At 34.3% G+C, this 25923-nt stretch overlaps 5 protein-coding genes across 5 annotated transcripts; 3 read left to right on the plus strand and 2 right to left on the minus strand.

Moving 5' to 3' along the window:
- Nucleotides 1-264: 264 nt before the first annotated feature.
- Nucleotides 265-904, minus strand: K444DRAFT_277318 (uncharacterized protein). The gene has a single exon (XM_024871533.1). The coding sequence runs from the start codon at nucleotides 762-764 to the stop codon at nucleotides 414-416; it is 351 nt and encodes a 116-aa protein (XP_024727730.1). The 5' UTR covers nucleotides 765-904; the 3' UTR covers nucleotides 265-413.
- Nucleotides 784-1909, plus strand: K444DRAFT_622175 (uncharacterized protein). Its single transcript, XM_024882046.1, has 4 exons — nucleotides 784-997; nucleotides 1061-1286; nucleotides 1346-1399; nucleotides 1461-1909. The coding sequence occupies exons 1-4, from the start codon at nucleotides 939-941 to the stop codon at nucleotides 1848-1850; spliced, it is 729 nt and encodes a 242-aa protein (XP_024727731.1). The 5' UTR covers nucleotides 784-938; the 3' UTR covers nucleotides 1851-1909.
- A 247-nt stretch (nucleotides 1910-2156) lies between these two features.
- K444DRAFT_277367 (uncharacterized protein) lies at nucleotides 2157-3702 on the plus strand. Its single transcript, XM_024871534.1, has 4 exons — nucleotides 2157-2323; nucleotides 2400-3228; nucleotides 3348-3548; nucleotides 3605-3702. Exons 2-3 carry the CDS (start codon nucleotides 2615-2617, stop codon nucleotides 3466-3468), a joined length of 735 nt encoding a protein of 244 aa, XP_024727732.1. The 5' UTR covers nucleotides 2157-2323; nucleotides 2400-2614; the 3' UTR covers nucleotides 3469-3548; nucleotides 3605-3702.
- A 12409-nt stretch (nucleotides 3703-16111) lies between these two features.
- K444DRAFT_576542 (uncharacterized protein) lies at nucleotides 16112-19800 on the minus strand. Its single transcript, XM_024877538.1, has 4 exons — nucleotides 19481-19800; nucleotides 19016-19427; nucleotides 18817-18956; nucleotides 16112-18763 (listed from the first exon to the last, which is right to left on the minus strand). Exons 1-4 carry the CDS (start codon nucleotides 19483-19485, stop codon nucleotides 16159-16161), a joined length of 3162 nt encoding a protein of 1053 aa, XP_024727733.1. The 5' UTR covers nucleotides 19486-19800; the 3' UTR covers nucleotides 16112-16158.
- A 4171-nt stretch (nucleotides 19801-23971) lies between these two features.
- K444DRAFT_546739 (cytochrome P450) lies at nucleotides 23972-25529 on the plus strand (the record flags this gene model as incomplete). Its single annotated transcript, XM_024876252.1, has 3 exons — nucleotides 23972-24156; nucleotides 24204-24608; nucleotides 24662-25529. 3 exons carry the CDS (start codon nucleotides 23972-23974, stop codon nucleotides 25527-25529), a joined length of 1458 nt encoding a protein of 485 aa, XP_024727734.1.
- Nucleotides 25530-25923: the final 394 nt, after the last annotated feature.

Consider the following 25923-nt stretch of genomic DNA (forward strand, 5'->3'; position numbering starts at 1 on the left):
TCCGTACAAGTGAACACGGTGCCAACAATTCCGAAGTAAGAAGCCAAGATCTCCCTCGAATTAGTCTAGACAATGCCGAGCGCGTTAGTAGCGGTAAGCGTTGTGGCCTTTGCATCTGTTTGTTCACTCATTAACGAACCGTAAAGAACGTCGACTGGAGGGTGTGGAAGCCTCCAAAAGATGAATCAGAGGACCCCACTTTGAGTTGCAGTAAGAAACATATCTTGAGCTTCTCAGGTCACCGGTCTGACAATTATATATCAAGGCCCTCAAGAGACTGATGGTGAGCGGGATCCAGACTATGGAAATTGATGTTGGATTCTCAGACTCGAAAAAACTTTGGAACGTTGGGAATTTGCGCCCTCGTGGTAATAACTCTTGAACGTAGGAAAAAGGGCTACGATTGTCAGCTTTCAGAGCCGTTTGTGTAAGATTGCATAGACAGAATAGGTTGGGATAGATAACTTGACCGTCCTCTCCTCAACATAGTCTGGGTTCAATAGTTCCAAATTCTGCGCTCCGATGATGCTATTGAATAATCTCAAATTGAAGAGCCTGGAGGGGAAGAAATGCCCATCGTTGTGGCTACCAGCTCTGAAGCTTACTGGGCAGGAGACTGCACCCTGACAGCCTCTCTGATTGGCGTATGCGAGCTGCAAGAGATCGAAGATTACAAGCCACCACCACGCCACAAATTCCTTCGAACGAAGACCAACCAGCTGAAACATGCTGGTGCCTAACCGCCTCAAATATCTTCGCGCCATTATTGTTCTTCAAGTTTAAGGACGCATCTTTGGCCTCGGGAACCAGTGTGACTCGAATTTCTTCCAAGCAATGCGCTGCGACTTATTCCACTTCTGAAACATTCACAACCTCATGCTTTCTCTTGTTCAGAAGGGACACGTCCTGATTTGACAGAATACGAGGCAAATTTCAGCATGGAGGACATCCTTGGTGTCACTATACTTCACGACCTGGGTCAAGAAGCGAGCTTCGAGTAAGGATGCACCCCTCCCGTCTTCCTTTTCTCTCGACGAAGTAGCATGACTGAGCGAGCTAGTCTAGTGGCAGTCCACGGAATTAAAGGTCATCCCTATCACACGTGGACCCACCCGAACGGAGAGAATTGGCTGGAAAAATACCTCCCGAACGATATCCCCAATAGTCGAATCATGACATTTGGTTACAATGCCCAGGTCTTCACATCCAGCAAAGGCTTTGTAAACGACTATGCGGAACAATTGCTACAGCACTTAACAAGCACCCGACGGTCAACAGACTCAACGGTCAGAGATACCCTTTTCTTCCTTGCAACAAGAGTGGCAAAAGTATTGACTTGATATAGCGACGCCCTATAATCTTCATCTGTCATAGTCTAGGTGGTCTTGTGTTGAAGAAGGCGAGCTGTCATTCTAGATAAAGTTGGAATTCCACGAACAGTTCTGACGATTTGTTACCAGGCTCTCCTTTTGGCTCAAGAGTCACACGATGCCGTTGACATCAGAAAATCTACCATAGCAGTGGCTTTCATGGGAACACCCCACAGAGGTTCTCCACTTGCTTCGTATGCAGATATAGCAGTAACTTGCATCAAGGCTGCCGGATTCAAGGCAAACACTGCGAATCTCCATCAATTGAGAATGACCTCCGACAGCCTTGACGATATAGGCTCACAGTTTGGATCGCTCTTGCAATTGGGGAGAATCAAAGTGTTGACATTCTATGAATTGAAGCCCATGAAAATCGCTGGCCTCGCGGAAGCTGCGGTGCGACGAAGACTTCCTGACACAACAAGCATCAAGCTAACCACTTGCAATTATAGGTCGTGCCTCCGTGGTCAGCTAAGCTAGGACTTGGCCCTCCGCTTGAAACGATAATTCCAGTTGATGCAGATCATCGCCAAATAGCCCAGTTTGCGAGCAGAGATTCTAAACAATATGGTGTTGTAAGATCGAACTTGTTGTTCATCATCTCCTCGCACAGCCAGAAGGAGCATAAAAATGGTAAGCCGACTTCAGCGACACGCAGGGGTGCTGCGTTGAGGTTCCCCTAACCCACTCACAATCAAGCGACAGTGGGATAGGTTGCTTCCTCATTGCTGCTAATTCTAATACAGACGCTAATGATTTTAAAGGCAACTCTTTGAAGGATGCGGACTGGAATGATGTTCTCTTATGGTTGGATTCGCTTCGGACCCATTTAGGATCCGCTCTACACAAGGAACGAGCTCAAAGCACTTGCCAATGGGTCCACGAAAAACAGCCCTTTCATCATTGGAGAACTTCGGGACAGTCCGAAGGACTCTGGATTTTTGGAAAACCAGGTAGAGTGACCCGAATCACTGACAGCACGTTCGGCTTGGATTAAGAGAGCTAGGCTGATTAGTTTGTGTAATTCAGGAGTCGGCAAAACAGTGCTCTCGAGTTACATTTCAGAAGCCTTGAAGTCCGAGAATAGCCAGATAGTCATCACCCTGCATTGTCATTCGTATCGTTCACTGAATGACCCCATCCACGCTCTTATCCGCGATATTCTTGTTCAGGCCTTACAAACTCCATTTCTGTCTGTCAACGTCAAACGCCGACTTTTGGATCTCAAATCGCAGACGACTGCCATGTCGGATATTGCCTTCGACGCACTTCTCGAGGTTATCCATGACACTTTCCATGGAGTCCCAGATATATTCCTCATTGTTGATGGTATTGACGAAATCGATCAACAAGCAGCAGAGCTCGAAGCTTTCTTGCACGAACTCGAGAGTCTTTCGCAATCAGCAACTCTGTGCAAAGCATTGATCGTGAGCCGCAATACACCAAAGCTGGAAAAATTGCTTACAGGTTGGAAAACAATGGCCATATCCTCTTCTGACTCCCTTCGCGACATCTCGGTGTTCTTGAATGAGAAGCTCGAAAACATGACACATTTGGGCCAACGCCGAGATGAAATCATCGAAAGGCTTGTTGAAGGTTCGAAGGGTTTATTTCTCTGGGCTGATCTGGCTGTGAGCGAACTTGACCATTTGAGAACTTGGAACGAGATCCAAAAGTTACTTGAGCATGGTAATCGTGGATTGGACATGATATATGCGACCATTATTAAGCAACTAGACACATCATCCGAAGGATTATGCCGAATACGAGCCAGAGCTCTTCCACTGGTCGCTGTTGCCTGTCGCCCCTTTCGGCTGGAGGAATTAACGGAATTGTTAGCCGTGGAAGTCTCGAGAAGGTTCGTTGATCCTGGAGATAGACTTCTCGGTGGCTGGACTACTTTGTCTCGAGCCTGCGGGCCGTTCCTTCAGATCAATGAACTTGGCGCCATCGAGCTTATTCATGTATCTGCCAAAGACTTCTTACTATCTCACCCGTCGGCGATGGCTTCGCCGCAAGAATATCTCCTGGATGGTTCGGCCGAAACCGAGATGGCATGCCTCTGTCTCTCATATCTCAATCTTACCGTTTTTGGTAGAATGCCAGGAGAAGATGCGAAAATGGATGCCAATACCCTAAATCAGCAACATCCATTGTTGGAATACTCTTCGCAATTCTGTGAGTACCGCTGCATCATCTGGAACCAACAAGAGCTGATTATAGGATAAATTTAGGGCCGGACCATTTCCTAAGGTCGGACACCATAACTTCCTTGCAGCTGGGGCTGCTATATCAATTTTTGAGCTCTCCCAACAGTGTCACCTGGACTACGACCTTCTATCCGCATTTCTCTATGAAATGCGGGGAAACTTTCGGAACAGTACTCAGTTCTCAACAATCAATCCTCGCAAATTTGCAGAAGAAATTGAGACTTTCAGTGGGCGTCGATGCATTGCTCTCTAAGCGCTGCATTGATAAGTGCGGTCGACTCTTGCTAGAGTCAACCCAAGATGCTCTGCGTGTGGAACAGTTTCATTCAGGGCCCGCGGCAAGGGAAACGCTTAAAAAGAAATTACGATTAGCAGAATGTTATTGCGCATTGGGCGAAATAGATGCAGCAGCCGAGATTTCTTCAGAAGCTCTTGAGGCTGTACTCGACACGTTTGGTCGCATGAATACCCTAACTCTGCATCTTCGGCGCATGACACTTTATGTGCAAGTGCGAATCCACCAGAGGTCATCTAGCAGGGATGCGCATGACGTGATTCCACAACTCAACGGATTGGTCGAAGACCACATCGAAGTATTCGGTCCAGATCACCACGAAACCCTGGGCTGCCGCCACGATATTGCACTTACACATCTTATACGACGGGAATTCACAGAAGCCAGGACAATTCTCGAGCCTCTACATCGAAGGATGGTTGAGATCCTCGGTCGAACTTCACGAGTAACCCAATCAGTTGCCAATAACTTGGCTGCATGTGCAAACATGCAAGGTGAATATGACTACGCAGAATCAATACTTTACACAATCCCAGGACTTTCGAAAGCTGCTGCCGAGCCTTTGGAAATCGACATCACAAGTGTTCCTTTGGCCACTCTCCATGCTCTGTCCATTCTTGCAGCGGTGCTCGGGGCGAGGAGCGAAGACAGGAGATCCGAAATTCTACACCAGCGTGTCATTGACGCATTTCTGGTTGTAGCGGGCCCCAAATCCAGGAGAATGTACGAGAGTGCAATTAACAAAGGGCAAGCATTGCGGGATCAGTACAAATACACAGAAGCTCGAAAGCACTATTTGGAGTGGCTGAAAAAATCAGATCAAAATTTCGGACCAGATTCAAAGCACTCTCGCGAGATGAGAAAAAGGCTGATCGACTTAGATCATAAAGAGAGAAAGTGGAAAGAGATGTCTAGGAGTTTGAAAAGTCCGGTTGTTCCGGGACTACCTGCTTGGAAGAAGTTCCCAAAATTTAGTGCTGTGGCACTTATCGTGGCGTCCGTGGTGGCTGTCTTTATTTCGATATATTTTGCTTAGATGGCGAGTTCTTGTTTTTGTTTTAGCCGAGTTAGGGCTTAGTAGTGTTATACCCGTGCCGGGGTCTTGCGACCTCAGACACTGCCACCGGGAGCTATATTACGGAGTCGAACCCCTTTACTAATATTGCACTATTATTAAGTTATTTCAGAGAACGAGTTATAAGAAGCTATTAGGCTTTTTATATGTCTTCTCTCGTATTTAGTAATTTAAGTACTAAAATTATTAGTATTACTACTAATACTTATTATTAGTTATAAGGTCTAAGTTAGTAATATAAACAAGTTTGCTTAAATATTTAAACTTGTATTTAGAAGACTTAACTAAGTAATTAATATATCTTTAAGATTCGATTTATACTTCTCAAAAACTTAGAGAATATTATTTAAAGAAATAAAGAATAAATTTACTTAAATATTTATTATTAAAAAACAAGTAAGCTTTCTTAATACTCGAAAATTATATAAGTTTTATTCTTATAAATCCTTAAACTTTAATAAATTATAATTTTTATTAAAGTATATTTTACTTATATTCAGAAATCTATTTATTATAATTGTCTTTTATATAATATTTAAGAATATTATAAATATAAATTTCAAGCTCTAATATTAATTTAATTTATTAAAACTATATAAAAGTAAAACTATTTATAAGTATTAAGCCCTTATTAAAAAGAAAACTTGTTATTTATATTTAGTTATATATATTTTACTTTTTAAATTAAGAAATATAAAAGCTATAAAAAAGTTTAGAAATATAAGATTTATTTAAAATATATCTTTTTTTTAAGTATTTTTATAATTCTCTTACTTTTTATTATATTACTTTTATAACTTTATATTTTCTTTAAATATAACTTTGAAAAATAAAGTTCATTTTATAAATAAAATAGTTTTAATAATATAATAAATTTTAAAAAATACTAGTTCTAAGAAAAGATTTATTATAAAAAATTATTTAAATTAAATTATTTATTTTATTAATTATAAGAATAAAATATATTTAGTAACTTATTTTAATATTACCTAATATATTTCTTTTATTAAAATTAAAAATAATTTCGAAGCTTAAATTTAAGCTAATATTAAAGCTTTTAAATTTTTTGAATTAAATTTATAATTATATATTATTATTTTATTTTAAAATATTTAATTTATTATTCATTAAAATTATTTTTAATATTTGCTTGCGAATTAATTTCTTAATTAAAACTAAATATAATAATTATTTCTTTAATATTTTTAAATCTAGTTTAGAAATAAAATTAATAATTAAATTTGAGTTTTAATTTATTTCTTAAATTATTTTTAATTATTTTAAAGTAAAATTATTTTTATTAAATAAAAAACTCTAATTACTTTTAATTATATGCGTTTTATAAATAAGAATTAAAAGAAAAACCTTTATTTAGTTTTTATAAACCTTATAGCTTTTTTTTAATAATAATAAGAATTTAGAAAATAAAGTTTTTTAAATTAAATTAAATTTTTAAAGTATAAAACTTAAAGCTTTAATATTTTTTATTAATATAAACCTTTCTAAATTAAATTAAATTTAATAATAATTAATTATTATTAAATTAATTATAATATTTATTAGTATAGCTATTCTTTCGGGAATTATATATATAATTATAGAACTCGAAATATAAATAATAAAATATAAAATATAAGATATAGTTATATAATTTTGAATTTTATAAATAACTTAATTAGTAGCTAGTTCTTATTAGACTTAGTAGATTTAAAAATTATATATTAATATTATAATACTATAATTCTTATTTTTAAATATTAATTATTTTACTAATTTATATAAATAATATTTTATAATTATATAATAATACTATATATTACTAGTAAACTAATACTAATTAGTTAGTACTTATAGATTAGAGAAAGATTTAGCTAGTTAAAAAAGTATTTAATAGCCTAAAATAAATAGTTTATTTCTAGTTAAAGAAAGAAATTACTATTAATTCCGGAAAAGTATTTAGTAGCCTAAGAAAAAGATACTAGATCTTACTAATTAATAAGTAATTAGTTAATTAACTATTTATTTATTTCAATTTTTATTATTTTTTAAAACTAACTTCTTTTAGTCCTAAAATTATCTTTTTAGAAATTATTTTTTCTATTTATATAATACTCGAATTTATAATATTATTTTTTTAAAATATATATATTTATATATTCTTAAAAGCTTTTTAATTATAATTATTATTTTTTTATTAAATTAAATCTTTTAAGCTTTAGACTTTCTCGAAATTATAATATTTTATTTCTTAAATTTCTTATTATAAATAAAATATTTATTTTAATTAATATTCTTATTACTAAATCTCTTTTATAAACTTATTATAAATTATATATATATATATATATATATATATATATTAGAAAGAAACTAAACTTAATTTAATATAAATAATAAAAAGGAAAAGAAGCTAATTAAGAAATAGAAAAATAGAATTAATATTATTAATATTATAAAAATAAATCTTTGCAAATATCTAAATATTAAGCTATATTAGTATATTTTATATAAAACTTCTAATAAGAATCTATAGGATCTATTTAAGAATAACTTTAAGAATTTTAATAATATAACTTTTAATTAATATAATTATAGTAAATTATAAGGCCTTTAGAAATACCTTTAGTATAATAATATTTGTATTAAATAGAATTATATATATTTTATTATAATATAATTTCTATTTAATATTATTTAGAAAAAAAACATATTTAATATAAAGCTAATATTATTAAAAACAGCTTAATTAGAATAAATTTTCTAAAGAAATCTATTATATTAGTTTATTTTATTTTAAAGGAAACTAAATAAAAGGAAATTAAGTATTCTTAATTAATTAATTAAATTAAGATATTTATTTATTTTTATTACTTTTATTAGATTTATTAAGTTTAAAGAACTCTTAGTTAATATTTACTATTATTACTAGAAAGCTTATTAGAGAAATATTAAAAATATATTTTAAAATATAAAAATATAATAGAACTAAAAGTAATTTTAATTATAAACTTAATATTTTTCTTAATATTTATTAATATATAAAACTTTTATAAAAGGTACTAATAAAAGCTTTCCTTATTATATTAAAAAAACTAGTATAAAACTACTTTTATAATAATTAGTTCTTTTAATATATATATAAAAAGATCTATATAAATATTTATAGCTTTTTTAAAGATTCCGGTTTCTAATATCGAAATTTAAATAAATAAAATACTATTATTTTAGTAATTATAATAGCTAAATATCCTGGAAAAAAATATTTAAGCTTATTTAAATACTAATTAATAACTTATATTAATTATAATATATTTTTATTTTTATTTTATAAAATATCGAATTTCTATATAATAAAATAATTATTTTTTATTAAAGTTTACTAATATGCTAATATATAGTTTCAGACCCTAATTAATAAACTCGGCTAATCTATTAATTAGCTTTAATTATTTATTACTATTTATAAAAAGAAGTAATAGATTAATACCAAAATTTATTTTATTATTTAATAATATTACTTTTAAATTCTTTAAGCTATTATTTATTCGGAAATTATTAAAATAGATTTAATTATAATTTCGAAACCTATAATAACTATTTCAAGTCTTATAATTATAATAATTATATTTCGAAATCTTGTTTTATATATAAAAGATTCAAATATTATTTCTAGAAATATATATTAAAGAAATAAAAGATTAAAAAGACTCGATTTAAGAATAGAAATATTTACTAATTTAGATTCTGAAATTTCTATAACTTTAATAAATACTTTAGTAATACTTATATATAGTATATTACCGGAATTAAAAAAATAATAATAATAAAAATAATAAAATCAAATTAGTAAATAATGCTTTTAAAGCTTTATTAAAGAAAGAAATAAAAGAAAGAAATATTATTTAGATTTTTATTTTATTTTAGTTAAAAGCTTTTTAGTTATTTTTATTACTTTTATAAAGTTATAATTAATACTAGAGCTTTTAGATATTTAATTACTAATTTCAACTAATTTCAAGCTTTATAATAAACTAATAATAATATTAAACTTAATAAAATTATTAAGAATTAAATTAATATCTAGTTTAATATCGAATTTATATTCTTTATTAGATCTTTAATAATAAGAATATTAATTAGATAAATATAATTCTATATTATATTTATAAAGACTTTATTTTTATTTAGTTTAATTAATATAAATTAGCTAGGGATTTACTTTAATAATTTTACTAATTATTTTATTATTTTTACTAAATATTATATATTTATAATATAATATTTTAAATGCTTTTTTTTGCTTTAAAATATTATATTATAAAGCTTTATTTCCGAATTCTTTATTTATAATTTTTATTTTTTTATAGAAATTAAATTATAATATTTATATTATTATTTGAATTATTTATTTATTAATAAGCTATAAAATATACTAGAATAAACAGGCTATAATATTAATATAAAAGCCCTTAAATATCTTATAAAATATTATAAATAATATTAGTAATTTAAATAATTACTAAAATAATTTAAAAAATAATATTAGCTTTAATTATTTTATTATTATTAATATTTTTTATATTTCCGGTAAGCTTATATTTTATATTATTAATAAAGGTACTAGATATTAAATTAGTTAATAGCTTCAAAATATTAGTATAATATATATTTGAAATATATTTAAATAAAACTAGATTAATAATTATTTAGGCTTTTTTAATTAAATTATAATAAATACCGGAAAGTAGTTTATTAATAAGAAATTTATTTAATTTATAAATATTATAAATATAAAAATTAAAATCGTTTTTATAAAAGTTTATAACTTTATTAAACTTATAGAATATTATTATAAACTAATTTAATATATTTATTTTATTATTATAATTAAAATTAATAAAGATATTATATTTTAAATAGCTTTTAAGGCTATTAGTAATTTTATAAAACTTAATAGTATTTTATTTCAAATAACTAAATATATTACTTTATTATTTATTATTTTATAATAATTAATAGCTCTTAAAAAAGCAATAATAGAAATTCAGAAGCTTTAAGCTAAATATTAAATTACAAATACTTTAAATACCTAAAATAATTCTAATATAACTAATATTCATAAACTTTTTTTAAATTTGAATATTTTTATATAATATAAAAGAAATATTAATTAATTTAGTAATTGAAATAAGCTATATAAACTAGTAGCTATTAATAGAAAGAACTATATACTAGCTTTATTATATAATAATAATATTTTTTATTTAATCTCTATAAAGCTCTTTTATATAAAAGATATTAAAATTAGTATTAATAGCTTTAAATCTAAACTCGAATTTTATAATAAGATTAAAGAAAATATAAATATAATTTCTTTTACTATTTCAGCTATTTTATTAAAGTATAATAAAGAATACTTTTATAAGAATCCTAATATTATAATATTTCTATAGAATAATAACTTATATAAGAAATTTTATTAAATTAAAATTACTGGCTTTCTAAAGAAATATATATATATTTAAAGCTATTTTTAGATCTCAAATATTAAAAAATATATATATTTTTAATTTCTAGTTTATTAATAAAATTAAAAATAAGAATATAGAAAAAGAGCTTAAGAAATTAAGACTAGTTATTTAAGCTTATAATAATAATAAGAAATATATAATATAAATATAATAATTAGAAAATTATTCTTAATATTATAGAATTATATTTATATAATATCTTATAAGCTTATATTTAATTATAATTTTTATATTAATTTATTTTATAAATTTATTAGAAAACTAAATCTAAAAAATAATTCTATTTTAAAAATTATAAAACTATTATATAATATATTAGAAACTAGAAATTATTAATTTAAAACTTATTATTTCTATTATATTAATAAGCTTTTTATAAAATAGTATTTTCGAAAATAAATCTATTAGAAATTTTATTATTATAAATTTTGCCTTAATAAATGAAATTAAAAAAGAAATTATTCTTTAGTAATAGTTAATTATATAAATATATTCGTAAAAATAATTCTTAGTATTTAAAAATTCTAAAATCAAATAAAAACTAGCTAATAATTAAATCTAATATTAAAGAATTTATTAAAAAGTTATTAGTAATAATAATAAAAATATTAGAAATCGGCTTTATCTTTAATATAATTCTTATTATTAAATTTATAATAAATTCAAAATCAAATATTAGAACTAGATTTAATTTCAGAAACTAGTATTTTATAATTATAATATTTAAGTTTTTTATTAATAATACTTTTTATAAAATATATATAAATATAAAATATTTAAAAAATAGCTATTAACTAATTAACTCGATATCTTACTTTAAATTATATTAAAGCCTTTATTAATTAGAGAAATTAAAAGCAAGATTTAGTTATAGAAATATATAATATTAAAAAAAAAAAAATTCAAATATAAATACTAAAACTAATAAGGTTTTAATTAAGATTATAAGAGAAATATATTTTATTAGTAATCTAGTAATAAAGCTTCTTATTAATATAAATATTATAATTTTTAAGAAATCTAAATATATTAAAAGCTATAATATTAATATTTTAGATAAGATTTCTTAAAAGAAAGATATTTTGAAATCTCTAGTTTATATAATAATAGGCTTTATTATTCTTGCCTTTATATTAATAATTATTTCTATTTATTATTTAAACTTAATAAAATACTAGTAACTTTATTTATTTAATTAATAAATAGTAATATAAAAATAATATTAGCTAGAAATAATTTAGTAAAGCTTCTATTTTTACTTTATAACTTTTATTCGAAAAATCTTATAAATATTAAATATAATAATAAATTTCCGGTTATAAATATAAAAATTACGAATTTAATAGCCTGTTTTTTGAAAGAATTCTATTATAAAGATTTCGAGATAAAAATAAAATATTATACTAGTATTATAATTATAATAATATAAAAACTACTGGAATGTTTTCTGATTTTCTAAATTAGTTTCCGAAAAATCTTTTTAATAATATTAGATTTATTAACTTATTAAAGAATTATTAAATAAAGATTAATTTATATTTTAATTAAATAAATAAAAATTTATAAAGCCGGAATTTATAATTAAGAAATTATTAATAAAATATATAAAAAGCTAGAAGCTTAAAACTAACTATATTAAATAAAATAATAAGTTCTTATAACGTTTCTAATATTTATTATTTATAAGTATATATTTAGATAAAAATAACTAATAAATTAAGTTATAATTAATATATAAGAATTAAATAATATAATAATTCCGGATATTTATTTAATGCTTTTATAAAAGAAAATACTTTAAAGAATTATAAATTATAAATTTATTATAATAATTAATATTACTAGCTTTTTTTATTAATAATAAACTTATTCGAAAAGCCGGAAATACTTATAATAGTTTTCTTAAAAATAACTAAATAATTTAAAGATAAAGTTTCTTTTTATATATATATTTCTAAACTATTATAAAATAAAAAGATTAAATTATTTAAATAACTTCTTTTTTAAATAAATAAATTTAAAGCTTTTATTATTAGAATTATAAAATAAATAAATAAAATATAAAGTTTAAAAAATACTAGTAATAAAGCTATTTTATAAAAAGCTCAAATACCGAGTTTAATAAAAAGAATAAAATTTAGATTTAGAATAATATTTTGTATTTTTATTAAATAATAGTTCTTTAGCTTTTTAAAGTTTTTATAATAAAAACCTCAAATATTTAAAACTGCTTTAAAACCTTTCTTATTAATTAAACTATATTAAGAATTATATAATATAAATAGAAATTCTTTAAGTTATATATAAAAAAAACTCTAGCTTTTAATATATAACTTATAACTTGAGAATTTAATAGAATTTATAAAGCTCGGAAATAAGCTCATTTTAAGAAAAGAAGTAATATTATAATTATTATAATATATAATACTAGTAAAGATTAGACTAGAACTAGCTAAATATATAAAATCGAAATCGAGAAATACAAATTAAGGTTATATATTATAACTTTGCTTAAGCTAATATATAGGCTTATATATAGCTTATAATTATTTAGATTTAAAGCTTTTTTAAGATTCTTTTCTTCTTTTTTAGCTTTGAATTATTGAATTAAAGATAGTTTAATTATATCTTTTAAGCCTTAAATCTTATACTTATAATAAGTTATATCTTTAAAAAGAAAAGAATTAGGAAGTTTAATTAAATATTTATTTTCTAAAATAAAGAAATCGAATATTAGCGAGTTAATAAATTAAAGAATAAGCTTTTTAATAATAGCTTTATTTTTTTTTATAAAGCATACTTGATTTCTTTTAGCTAATTATAATAGTTCTTATTATAAATAAAAATATTACAAGTCTTTAGAATTAGCCCAATAATTTCTTTATATAAAGCTTTTAAGTTCTAAAATAATTTTTAGAACTTTGCTTTTAATAAAGCAAATTTCTCTTCTTTTTTCTTCTAAAAGAAAATATTTCTTTTATTATAAGTATTAATAAAATACTCGAATCTCTTAAAAAAAACTTAATAAGAGGCTCTAGTTTACTTTCTGGTAATATACTAGTAATATCCCGTATTATAGCTTTTTTTAATTTATTTAATTATTTTAGAACTTGCTTTTTATAAATCTTTTTTTAATAATAAAATTATTAATTTATTTGCTTATTTGGCTAATCTAGAGCTTTTTTATTTAATTATTCTAGGGCTTTCTTTTATTTTAATATTAATTAATTAGTATAGAAATAGTTATAATATAATATATTTATATTTATTAAAAGTTAATTAAATAAATATTATTTAAATTCTTTATAAAATTAAGAAGTAAATAAGCTTTAAATTATATTATAAATATAAAATCTAGGGCCTTAAAGATATAATTAGATTGTTTTTATTTTAATAATTTAAAGCTAAAGAAAAAAAAAGATCTTAAAAAAGCCTCAAATTTAAATAATTATAAGCTATATATAGGCCTACATATTAGCTAAATAAAATCGTGACACGTAACTTCGACTTTATATATCTAGCTAGTTCTAGTCTAATTTCTATTTATATTATATATAATAATTATAATAAGAAGTATTAAATAATTTAGAAATAATTTAAACCTTAGTATTTTATTAAATATAAGCTTTATATTAATAATTAAGAGCTATATTTATAGCAAACTTGCAAGCTATTTAATTTTATTTAAAGTTAATAAAAAATAAAGCAAATATATATTTTGAATTAAAAATATTATAAATATACGAGCCGGAATTAATTTAATAATAATACAAGAAAAAATAAAACTAATATAAGCTATATTTATAATAATTAAAAGCTTGGAAAAAGAGCTCTAAAAAGATATTAAAGAAAAGTAATATAGTTAGAGGCTCTAGTATTAGTAAGAAGTAAGCTTTATATAAATATTTTCTAGAAATTAATAATTTGGGAAAATAATATATACTAAGTTTATTTGAATTAGAAACTAATATAGCTCTTTAAAATTTATATATTAAACGATTTTCGCTATTTAAAAGCTTTCTAATTAGATAAAACAAGTAGAATATAATAATTGTGCCTTTTTAAAATATGTATTATAATGAGAATTATTAATTTGGGACTAATATAATTGCTTTATCTAATTAGGATTTATATACTTATATTCTAGAGCTTTATACTTTACTTGAACTCTTTTCTAGCTAGTTTATTTAACTCTTTTTACTATTTAATACAACTCTCTACTCTATAATCTTTATATATATTACTTTACTTCTTACTATTATTAAAAGTATTACTTTTGAGTACTTAGTTTATTACTTCCTCTTTACTCTCTTCCACGCATTCAAACACCTATATATGGTCCGAAATCCATATAACAATCAAATCCCCATTATAATAGTAGTAATTAGCTAAATAAACGAGCATATGCAGGGTTTAATAATAGTGATTAGCTTAAGCGATAGTAGGGATCAATTAAACCCCCAAGGTCGACAACTCTCTTGCAAGTTCTTTCCTTAGAAATCAGCTCCTTCCATTTTCCAGCAATCCGCATAGAGCTTGCCATGAAACTGCACTGAGTAGATCGACTTCAAAATGTTGCCAGCCTAAAAACGGAGATTTTGGGGTCTGTCGACTCTGAATGGGAGGATTCAAAAATGAGATGCGATTGTGTACAATCATTTCTGTTGCCCGCTTGACTGCACTTATGCCAGAAACAACTCGAAAGTATGGCTTGGTGCTCTCTTCCAGAATAGTTGCCCGAGTAGTCCTTGTAGTTTGTGGCTGAAACGAATCCAATCTGGCTCGGCCGGCTACGACGACAACGGCATATAGTATCGGGAATACAGGGCATTAGGAGACTGATAGGCTCTCTAGCGTACAGATTAAGGTAGCAAACTCGCTATCCGTTACGCTGCCGCCAGCTTTACACTTCGTGCTCAATTATACGCGCAAAATTGCAGCAAATCAGAAGGCTCAAACCCGAATTTTGGCTCTCTGATTTGCTAGATTTCCTCGCTTAAAAGTGCACGGTCCAGTGTAAAGCTGGCGGCAGCGCAACGGATAAGGCCCTATATTTCCAGGCCCTTCCCTAAAAGCAGCATATGCGCCTTCGATAAGGGCAACCACACCCTTTCAGGGATTGTCCCCTGTACTTACAAGGCGGCCTTCGCTCAAGAGGCCTATAATTATTACTCGTTTAGCGAATATCTTATAGCGTCTCATTAAGTTGATTTAGGGTGCACTACCTTGTGTTATAGGGGCTTAGTTACCCATTTATACGTACTCCTTTGAACGCCAATCGATTACTAGGATGTTTGAAGATGTGATTCATTACATCCAAGTAAACGGCCCTCGAACTCATGTTGTAATAAACATCCGAAGAAAATTCTTCGTCATCCTGCACCATACCCAGGATTCAATAAACTCTATCTCTTGGGTCCTGGCAGTCAAAGTACTGGCAATATTCAATCAGTCTTCTCAGGGGTTGAGATTCCAGTTCTATCAGGTCGCGGGTTGTCCTGAATCCCTTCACATTTTGACATGCTATTCGCGCTGGATTGGGGACAAACAGGCGAAACCGGGCTCCTGATCCGTGCCAGCGACGATCTTCACCTGCAGAGATATAGGGCCAAGAAACATACGTAAAAATCCTTGACGATACACGTAGCACTATCGTAGCCTCATGTGTACCTATTAACTAATTAATAAACAAAATCTTATCAACAATATCCGCACCTCCAACATTCGCCAAATCAAGAAAACACTCCCAACAAACCTCCCCCCCAACAAGCACCCTATCATGCCTCTGCACACCCAAAGCCGCAGTCGCGATTCTCGCCAACCAATTTTTACTCGCCCTCACCACGGCTGGTCCCTCAGGCCGCTCCAAAAACTCCTCCCAGCTCTCAATAGCCGTCATCGGATGCATATCGCACAGATCCTTCGCACCCATCGTATACTCCCTATTCTTTGATTTCTCATGCTCGCATCGAGATTTGTAGTAATAATCATGATCGAATTGGCTGCATCCGCGCTTGAATGCCGAAAGGATGTCTAGATCCGCGATCCAGCGTCCGTTGTCGTTAACTTGGATAAACCCTTCCACCAGCGAAGCTTCCACATCTCGCCTTCCCTGACTGGAAGTCCCAACATCGATAGCAATGCTCCAATCCGAGAATCGCAAGTGCAAACTAGTATCTGAGAAGCAATTACTAGTGGTACCATCATAAGGTGCTCTGTTAATCACACGCCAGCTGTCGGCTGGCAGCTGCAGGACTTGGGGCTCAGTGGGCGGAACGATCAGGTTAATTCCCGGACGCCCGATGTTGCCGATTATGTGCCGGACTTCAGAGGGTTGGATGGCTTCTCCCGGGTCGCCGAGGAGAGAAGCGGCTACGTAGAGCGAGTCTCCGGAGGAGATGGCGAAGACATTTTGGAAGATTGAGATGGGGAGGTCGAGGGTGCCAGTCTCGAGCATGGTGATGCAGGCGAATGTCTGTTGTCGAGAAAGGGACTTTGAGAACAGAGTCCGGTCTACACCGAAGTGGTCTTTCAGCCATTTTGCATTGTGAAGCGGTCGTAGTACCACTTCGGTGTTGATTGTTGCGCTTGGGAGCGATTGATAGACGTCCTGGATCAGGGCCAAGGCACGAAGAGATTGGTAGAAGGGTTGTGGTGATTGGTCGCGGAGGAAGCTGTCGAGGCTCTGTGCACTTATTCCACCTTTATATAATGCGGTCTTCACATCGTCAAGGTCGATTTTCTTCTTTCGCTGGATCTTCTTGGATGCCCAGTAGGGTGCTCGGGCTTCCATTTGGTACGAGGCAAGGACCTCTGAGGTGACGTATAAGGCTGCCACTTGAGGATCTCCCAAAAAGTACTCGAAAGATGTGGAATGAATAGCTGGTTCGGTTTTCTCATCGTTCGGCTTCGAATTCTCATCCTTGGTCGCTCGAGCTTCCTGACTTTTCTGTTCGGACGTCCCTAAATCCATGAACAACCCAGGATCTTCAGCTACAATGGGATCTTCAAAACTTTCCCAGGAATCACTTCTTTCCAAGGAATGACTTGATTCCCAGTGAATGCCCTGTAGAGTATCGATATCCGTATCGTGGCTTTTAAGAAACTTGAGCACTATTGCCATGTGGTTCGGTAGATTTCCCAGCTGTGTCAGAGTTTCGCAGGTTGGTACTACTGCAGCCGACGAAACCAAAGAGTTTCCACCAGAATCTGTCGTCGAGGTAAAGTCCTCGAAAGGGTTGCTTCCCTCCTCAAAAGTCATCATATAATCTGAAGTAACCTCGGATCCAAAATTCGAGGGCAGCGGTTCGAGTTTTATCATTGCCTTTGTCTTATTGAAGATCTCTTCCACAGCGAATACCTCCGAGAAAGTAGTGGTCTCGACTAGAGGCCCAGGATCCAGTCTTGAATCAATCCACCTCTTATACCTCAGCATCCGCGGAAGATTTGTGGCGGCCGGGATCTCCGCATCAGGCAGACCAGTAGCATACTCGTAGGTTTGTAGATAATGCTTTTTATCTTTTGCAATTTCCACAGGCTCTTCTGAATCATTGAGAGATAATTTAGGCAAATTTTGATTTGCAGGCGCAGACGTCCCAGCCTCAACGCCATCTCCCTGATTCTGCTCAACCTCCTGGTTCTGAGAGGTACGGTCATTCGTAACTGTGGTTGTTTCCTCGGCAGGTACTTTCTTGGACTCTCGGCCTAAGTCTGGTCGATAGCGTATAATGACTTCCCAGGGTTTTGCGTCTGGGAAAAACCTCACAGCATACTTTCGGAGTAGTGAAACCCTATCCTCATCCCTCTCCAGAAGGGGGATAAAATTCTGGAAATCAGGGATACCAAAAACCGGAGGTGGGAAAGATTTAGGATCTTCGATGAACGCTGAACCTCGTCCATGTCCGAGCGCAAAGAGTTTTCTGTGAAGTTCATGATAGATGTCGGTTCCGGTAGCCATAGAAGAAGTGAAGGAGTTTGCCGCTTGTCCAAGTGATCGAACCCAATTTGACTCTGTTTTAAGTTTTTCAACCCATGCATTAGTAAGGAGTCGTTTCTTGGCTAACTTTTCTCCCGGGGCCATGAAAATCGATGATCTTTTGGATGCCGTCAACAGATTCTTCTCCAGAGCAATAATCACATCGATTGCATCTACCGCGTTGTTGACTTTGAATCCCCAGCCACGTAGAATGGAGCCTAGGGCTACTTGCATTAATTGATCTGCGGATAGCCTTGACGAAGTAGTTGCAATACTTCTTTGCAGGTGTACTGGAGGCCCATAATATCTGTATAAATCGTTAGTTTACTCTTAAGAGTCCAAGTTCATAATACTATATACCTCATATGGGCTAATGACATGACCCAGTAAACGCCACTCTGGTCCTTGTCAGAGTTTGCAGATCTTTCAAGTCCTAAAGTGAGTTTGCCTTCTGTAGGGACTAGCCGATCATTTTGAAAGGCCGTTTTATGACCTAATACCTGAGAAGAACTGTGAGTATATTTATCGTGCAAGGCGTAGGCTTGATTGTCTGACTTACAATCAGATCTGGGTATAGGTGCCAGCAGGACAAAGCTAGCAATAAGCTTCCATCTTGAATACCTTGTGGCTTTCCACTGAGCAACTCTTCCATCATATTCAAAGCAGTTGTCCAAGCCGAGATAACACTTGCATAAGTATTAATCTTCGCATTTACAGCAATGCTCAGATTATTCAAGATAAGCATTAGCCGAGTTTGCTCCTTATTCTTTGCTTCATCAGCTCGCCTGAGCCAAGCTCTAGCACTGTTGTCCCACTCAGCCAGCTGGTTACGCTCGATCACTACTTGGGCTGCCAACATATGAGCTAATTTGATTGGTTCATCTGTTGATAAGAGTGCCATCTCCTTCTTCCTCGCTTCGACAATTTCAACCCAGATTGATATTGCTTCCCCAACACTGAACATACGGGCTCTGCAAATCGATCAGCATGGTTAATTTCCGTTCCGACAGCGGAAGGCACTCACAGCATACATCCCAACAGATGGACAGATATAGCACTACTTCCCGAAGTAGCGGCTGCCCAAATTGACGTTCCGTCAGCTCCGGTATAATCTGCAAAAATTCCATCGCTCAAAGTAGCCCGTGGATTGGCGGTAGCAGAGTTCGCAATCTCAGAGACTCTGGTTCCATATGCGTCAATGAGATATGGCGTGCGGGGAATGATATCTTCGAACAGAGCTCCTAGTTTCCGCGCTGTCACGTGCGTGCTGCCAGCCTCAGCAATTTCACGGCGCGTCGGGGTCAAGGCTGCGCCGAGTCCTCGGAATTGAGAGGGCGCTTCCAGCTAGAGATCCTCAGTTGTGTCCTTCCTTTGTAGAGAAAAGGGGATAAGTACCTTGACGAGGCTGAAGTCAAAATTAAGTAAACCGAGAGTAGCCACAAGCTCTTGCGATCCAGACAACACCGAAGCTGTTAACTTTCCGATTGATGTCATTTTAGCTTTCTAGACCGGGCACAAAAAATTGCTGGGAGGAGAGAAATGGTCAGCGGATCAAGAAGGCTTAAGGTCTTTATGTGTGTTGTCCTGCTGCAAGCCGAAGCAGGATCGAAGCACAAAGGTTGCACAAGATACCGGGCCGCCCTATTAGAATTAGCACACGCAGCCCCCGACCCGGAATTTGCCGTGGCCTATCTTGTCCCCGAATAAAAATTCCTTATTGTCGAAACAGTTGCATTGCGAATTTAGGGGTCATGTGACCTCGCGTCACATGCGTGACTCAACCGGTAGATTAGTCCTAATTAGGCTTAGCAGATTTAGGGGAAGCATATCAACACCACGATACTGCACTCCCTACTTCTAAATAATCAACCACTTCACCAATTACGCAATCAGCATTCCGCGCATATTACGTGACGGTGCTACGCGTTACTGGTCAGTGTGTCAAAGGATTATTCAAGTTATTCGAGTTATTCATGAATAATTCATGAATAACTTGAATAAAATAAGAGTAACGAATATCTTAAATAATTTGAGTAAAATAGAATAATTATTCATGAATAACATGAATAACCATGAATAACCACGTGAAAGTCACGTGAAAGTCAATTAATTATAGTAAATTGACATATATTTAAATTTAAAAAAAGAAACTGAGGTATTTATTAAGCAGCCTTATATAAGCTAAGCTAATACTTATATAAGGCTACTTAAATACAGATTTTCTATAATATATAAACTAATTATCGCTAAGGTTCGATCCGCTTACCAAGCGCCACTACCACCTGATTGGGTAGCGAGGTGGCGCTAGGGGGCGCTAGGTGCGGGCCCTCCCGGAAGCCCTACCCGATTAGGCTAGCTCAATCACGTGCAGAGATCACGTGCGTCATTTAAATTATTCATGATTATTCATGAATAACTTGAATAATATATGAATAAAATAAGAGTAACGGCCGTTATTCTATTCTACTCTATTCATTTGACACACTGTTACTGGTGAACCGACACTTATATTACGTTTAATGAACCAGTATCGAGTTGTATTAATAGTAGTATGGTATGCTTAATATAAAGTTCTCTTTAAAATCTTCGGATTGGGAATGGATGAAATAGGCTTCTTGGGGAGAAGATGAGTTTTTATGTAAGGAGAAGAAAAAAGGGTAGTAATTGAAGGGTTTGACTATTCCCATGAATTACCATCAAGCCTATCGCTATGCGTGAATGGCAGCGACTTCTTGGTTGATACCTAGGGTAGGTGGGTCAGTGGTGAGGATCTTCACTTCGGAACAGTCATCCACGGCGTAATTGTCTTTATTTCTGTCACTATTTGATCTTGACCGTGAAACCATCCGCAGGATCTCCCGCGAGATACCGATGTCTCTCCAGCAGCTCAGGATTTCTGCTAATATCTAGCGACGTACCTCCCTCATGGTACCACAGAGCCTGCGAAGAAGTTTATGATCAATGTCAATATGGAGAACTTGATACAAAAGCTCAACTTCGTGTCCCGGACTATTCCACAAGGGCTAAGTCAACTCAGACTGTCGAATTTATAAAAAGGGTCCAAGCTGTGACATGGAATAGACGGATGGCGATCTTGAGAGATGGCTCTTTGGCTTTGGTTCCATCTAAAACTACCAAAGAAGACCATTTGTGTATTTTATTTGGTTGCGATGTACCTGTAGTCCTCAACCACATGAGGACGGCTTTTGGGTACTCTTAGGAGAGGCCTACGCGCATGGGATCATGGACGGTGAGGCTTTAGATCGGCGCTATTACGGGCAAGTATTTGAGATAGTATAATAGCCAAAGCAATGTAAGCCTATATTTCCGCCTCTTTTTTAAGGAAAACCTCGAGGAAAACGGAGCTCAGAATATGACTATCGGTTGCTTGCTTGTGAATACGAGATCTATGTTTTCTTATTCCGATATGGAATTGGTTGGGATTTTCCTAACGCTCTAGGTGAAGTAATAGATGTGAATTTGGTAATTTCTGTTCTGTGTGCTTATGGTTTGTTCTTGCTGCTTTAGGTCCAATACTATCTTGGGCTCCAAGAAGAAGGTAAGCTTCAACCTCTATGGGCTGTTTCTTTATCCCCTCTTCTTATCCCAGTCAACACTTGCGAATCAAACGAGGCTTTCCTGGATTACCCCAAATGAATAGCTACTAGGGAAGATTATGAGACGCTTCTCTATATTTCGTGCTCTGACACTTTTTTCTGGATTGGCCATATCTGATTCGCCGTATGCTTGATCCCCGAAAACGCATCATAGCTGCACAATTGGTTGACAATGTTGCAGTACTGCATGAGTCATGGACAAATTGACGGGCGAAATAAAAGGAACCCAGGTGAGACCGTACCTTCAAGGTTGAGTTTATCTACTTTAAGACTCGATGTGTCGCTTTTACTGTCATCTAAAGCCCAAAATGAAGCTCCTCAAGAAACGGAAGTGTATGCTTCAAGTTTCTGCGGTGTTTCGTTGGGTATCGATCAAGACATATGCAGAGAGCGTCGATCTAAAGAACTTGTTCCAATAGGATGTTTTGAGAGAGTTGACTGCCAGGTGAAGGTTAGGTTTCCATATATCTTAGTTCCGATGTAGGCGAACTGAGTTGTTGCTCAGTACCCCACAAGTAGGACATGGCTTTGTAGGCAACTTCTCGATGTAGAGACGCTGGATCCTCTCATACAAGCTTCCTACATTACTCACCCCAGTAGGACCGATCGACTTAATTTGTTGAATCTGGAATGTAGCTGAGGTTACCAACTGGACCCTACCAACCCAAACCCGGTCGTTGTTCAATGTGTATGAAGTGGTGGGAGTCAAATCTGGGAATTGGCGGCCGGTTTCTCTGCTGGAAGGATATTTACAACTAAGGCAGTTTCCGTGAACTCTAGTTCACACCCCTGAGATAATAAGGCTGTTGGAAGGGGGATGTTAGTCCCTCACGCACCTCCGGTTAGTCGTGGTACACCGAAATCTGGGCCGAAAATCAAACCCCTCATTACTTTCTTTAACACCCAGCACACTTGGGTTCCCTTGAAAATAACATCAATTAATGCGCAGTCCATAGGATTACCCTCGATAAAATTGTAAAATTTTTGAATGTCACTGCTATGGAAGTTGATATAAAAAACATTGATTTCCGGCCCGGATTTCGGTGTGTCACACTAACCGGAGGCGCGTGTCCCTTTGTTTACGAAGTACGACTAGAAGTATCCACTAGCCAACCGCCCAAACCCCCATCCGCCCACGCCTAGAAAATCGATTTTTAATCACACCTTCATTATAATTACAAATCCTTTAATATATTAACATCCCATAGTATTTTCAACATCCTGACAACTATATATATAATTTAATCTTATGGTGCGGCTAGAATCGCCTGTTAATATTAATTTTTTTGAATTTTGGGAACCCCCCCCACCTAATAAAAATTAGTAAGCCCGGCCCCGAACAAAAAACAAAAAAAAAAAATATTAACAGGCGATTCTAGCCGCACCATAAGATTAAATTATATATATAGTTGTCAGGATGTTGAAAATACTATGGGATGTTAATATATTAAAGGATTTGTAATTATAATGAAGGTGTGAATAAAAATCGATTTTCTAGGCGTGGGCGGATGGGGGTTTGGGCGGTTGGCTAGTGGATACTTCTAAGCGAGGGTGCTGGTTTTCAGTCAGCTGCATATACAGTACGACGACCAATAGGACAAGGCGTGGTAGGCCAAGTGCTTACCCTGTAACTTGGAGGCCGACCCGCACGGTATATAAGATAATCAAGACTCCCCTTCAAAATGCATCTTGAAGCACGAGTCAGCAATTCGCCTCGGTTGTGCAAAGCGAAATCTGCAGGTTTTGGGTCGCGGACAATGTGTTGATCCTCGACTTGAACGCAACACCTCGCTTAGGCTTCAGGGGGCTCATCCACAGCCTCAGCGGATATTCGAGGCATTCATCACACCTCTGTGGCGTCAGTGGTTCCTTCGGTTCAGGAGAGTGCTCAGGGGATCATGGCTCTCAACCCAGGCATCATCGCCATCGCCGTAGGAATCCTCAGCGTATTGTTCTTTCTCTGGCGCAAGGCCGATGCTTCCCTCGATCCGGACGAGCCTCCAATCGTCCTCTCCAGAATTCCATTTATTGGGCACATCTTAGGCCTTGTGAGGTACCAAATTGGATACTTTGAGAACCTGAGGTCAGTAGCAGCAATCTATGTATCTGTGTACAACCTGACCTGGACAGTCGTACTACCCACCCTGTCTTCACCCTCAAAATCTTCGACTCTCGGATTTACGTGGTGAAATCTCCCGAGTACGTTGCCCTTACTTTGCGGGAATGGAAAACCCTCACGTTTGATCCGTTCACTACCGCATTTGTCAAGAACGCCCTCGGTGCTCCCCCTGATGTCGTCGAAGTTTTCGAAAAAACGATGTACCTCACCGAGATCCACACGAAAATGCACGGCGCGCTTTCGATCGGTCCTGATCTCGCCAAATCGAATGTTCGGGTCCTCAACGTCCTTGCGAGGTATCTCGTTCCTCAAGAGACGAACCTGTATTCTCTCCTTCGCGAAGCATACACCATTGCTATGGGAGAAGCCTTTTACGGCCCTGACAATCCGGTTCCTGGCCTCATTGATGAAATTTGGTATTTAATAATCTTTTCCTCCTTCGCCATCCTCACACATTCTAACTTTCTAGGGACTTCGAAGATGACCTCGGTCTTATGATGATCGGTTTCTTCCAACGGATCGTAGCAAGGAAAGCCTGCCGCGGCCAGAAACGTGTCTCGAAAGCCTTCAAAGCATACTACGACGCCGGCCTCGACAAAAACGCCAACGAGCTCATCCAGGGCCGAGCACGAATCGCAAGAGCCTACAATCTCGACAACACCGCCCTCGGCATCTTCGAGATGGCCATCTGTTTCGCACCCATCACGAACGTCGTGCCCACCGTCTTCTGGATGCTGACCTACATCTACGCCGACGCCGACCTCCTCCGCGCCCTCCGCCACGAGCTCGCCTTCCTCGGCAACCCGCTTGATACGGACAAACTGCGCTCCTGCCCGCTCCTGATCTCCACGTTCCAGGAGATCCAGCGGCTCAAGCAGCACGGCAACGCCGTCCGCTGGGTGAGCGCCGATACGCGGCTCGACGGGTATCTCTTGAAGAAAGGCGCCGTCATGCAGATCCCCTCTTCGGTGCTGAACACCGCCTCGTCGGTATGGGGCCCGGACGCTGGGTCCTTCAATGCTCGACGGTTCCTCGACTTGGACGATAAGAAAACGCGGCAGCGCGGCTACATCCCGTTTGGCGGTGGCAGGAACCTGTGTCCGGGCAGACACCTCGCGTTTACGGAAGCGTTGGGGTTCGTGGCGGCGTTTGTGCTGGGTTTCGACATGCAGGGAGCAAAGATAATCGGAGCGAGGACCCACAAGATTGGGTTTGGGGCCAGGAAGCCGGAGCGGGACTTAAAGGTGTCGATAAGACGGAGAGCGGGGTTTGAAGATGCGAAGTGGAGCTTCAATGTTGGCGGAGAGAGGGATGCGGCACCTGAACAGAATGTATAAAAGGGGGGCAACACTTTAAATAGACCAAATAGAACTTCAATGACCTACACTAGCAGCACTCATTGCTCGGGGGTTGTAGGCTCCTCTTCTACCACCTTCACTACTTCCCGCCACACCTCATCAAATTCAAACATTGAACATCGTACAAACCAAACATAAGAAAAAGGGGTAAAAGTAGAGAGACAGGTATAATTTGATCATTATAGCAAGCAAAGGTTCCGCCGGCCGATCTTAGCCAACTATATATCAACCCTCGGGCGAGCTACTGTATCGTACTGTATCCTATGTCATTTCAAGTCCTATGCCAAGACGCCATGACCACCAAATAACGCCACTCTCCTCTCCCCTTCCTTCCCCGCCAACCCCCTTCTCTCCTCAGCGCTCAGCATCCAAT

This window comes from Hyaloscypha bicolor, assembly GCF_002865645.1.
Source record: "Hyaloscypha bicolor E unplaced genomic scaffold K444scaffold_183, whole genome shotgun sequence".
Lineage (NCBI taxonomy): Eukaryota > Fungi > Ascomycota > Leotiomycetes > Helotiales > Hyaloscyphaceae > Hyaloscypha > Hyaloscypha bicolor.

Bases quoted from the DNA above. Each gene is read 5' to 3' on its own strand.
- K444DRAFT_277318 (XM_024871533.1), bottom strand. From the start codon at position 764: ATGGCGCGAAGATATTTGAGGCGGTTAGGCACCAGCATGTTTCAGCTG.
- K444DRAFT_622175 (XM_024882046.1), top strand. From the start codon at position 939: ATGGAGGACATCCTTGGTGTCACTATACTTCACGACCTGGGTCAAGAA. The intron at 998-1,060 runs GTAAGGATGCAC...TGAGCGAGCTAG, and splicing joins GGTCAAGAAGCGAGCTTCGA to TCTAGTGGCAGTCCACGGAA. The intron at 1,400-1,460 runs GCGAGCTGTCAT...ATTTGTTACCAG, and splicing joins GTGGTCTTGTGTTGAAGAAG to GCTCTCCTTTTGGCTCAAGA.
- K444DRAFT_277367 (XM_024871534.1), top strand. From the start codon at position 2,615: ATGTCGGATATTGCCTTCGACGCACTTCTCGAGGTTATCCATGACACT. The intron at 3,229-3,347 runs GTTCGTTGATCC...TATCTGCCAAAG, and splicing joins GCCGTGGAAGTCTCGAGAAG to ACTTCTTACTATCTCACCCG.
- K444DRAFT_576542 (XM_024877538.1), bottom strand. The intron at 18,957-19,015 runs GTAAGTCAGACA...AGTTCTTCTCAG, and splicing joins ACCTATACCCAGATCTGATT to GTATTAGGTCATAAAACGGC. The intron at 18,764-18,816 runs GTATATAGTATT...CGATTTATACAG, and splicing joins ATGTCATTAGCCCATATGAG to ATATTATGGGCCTCCAGTAC.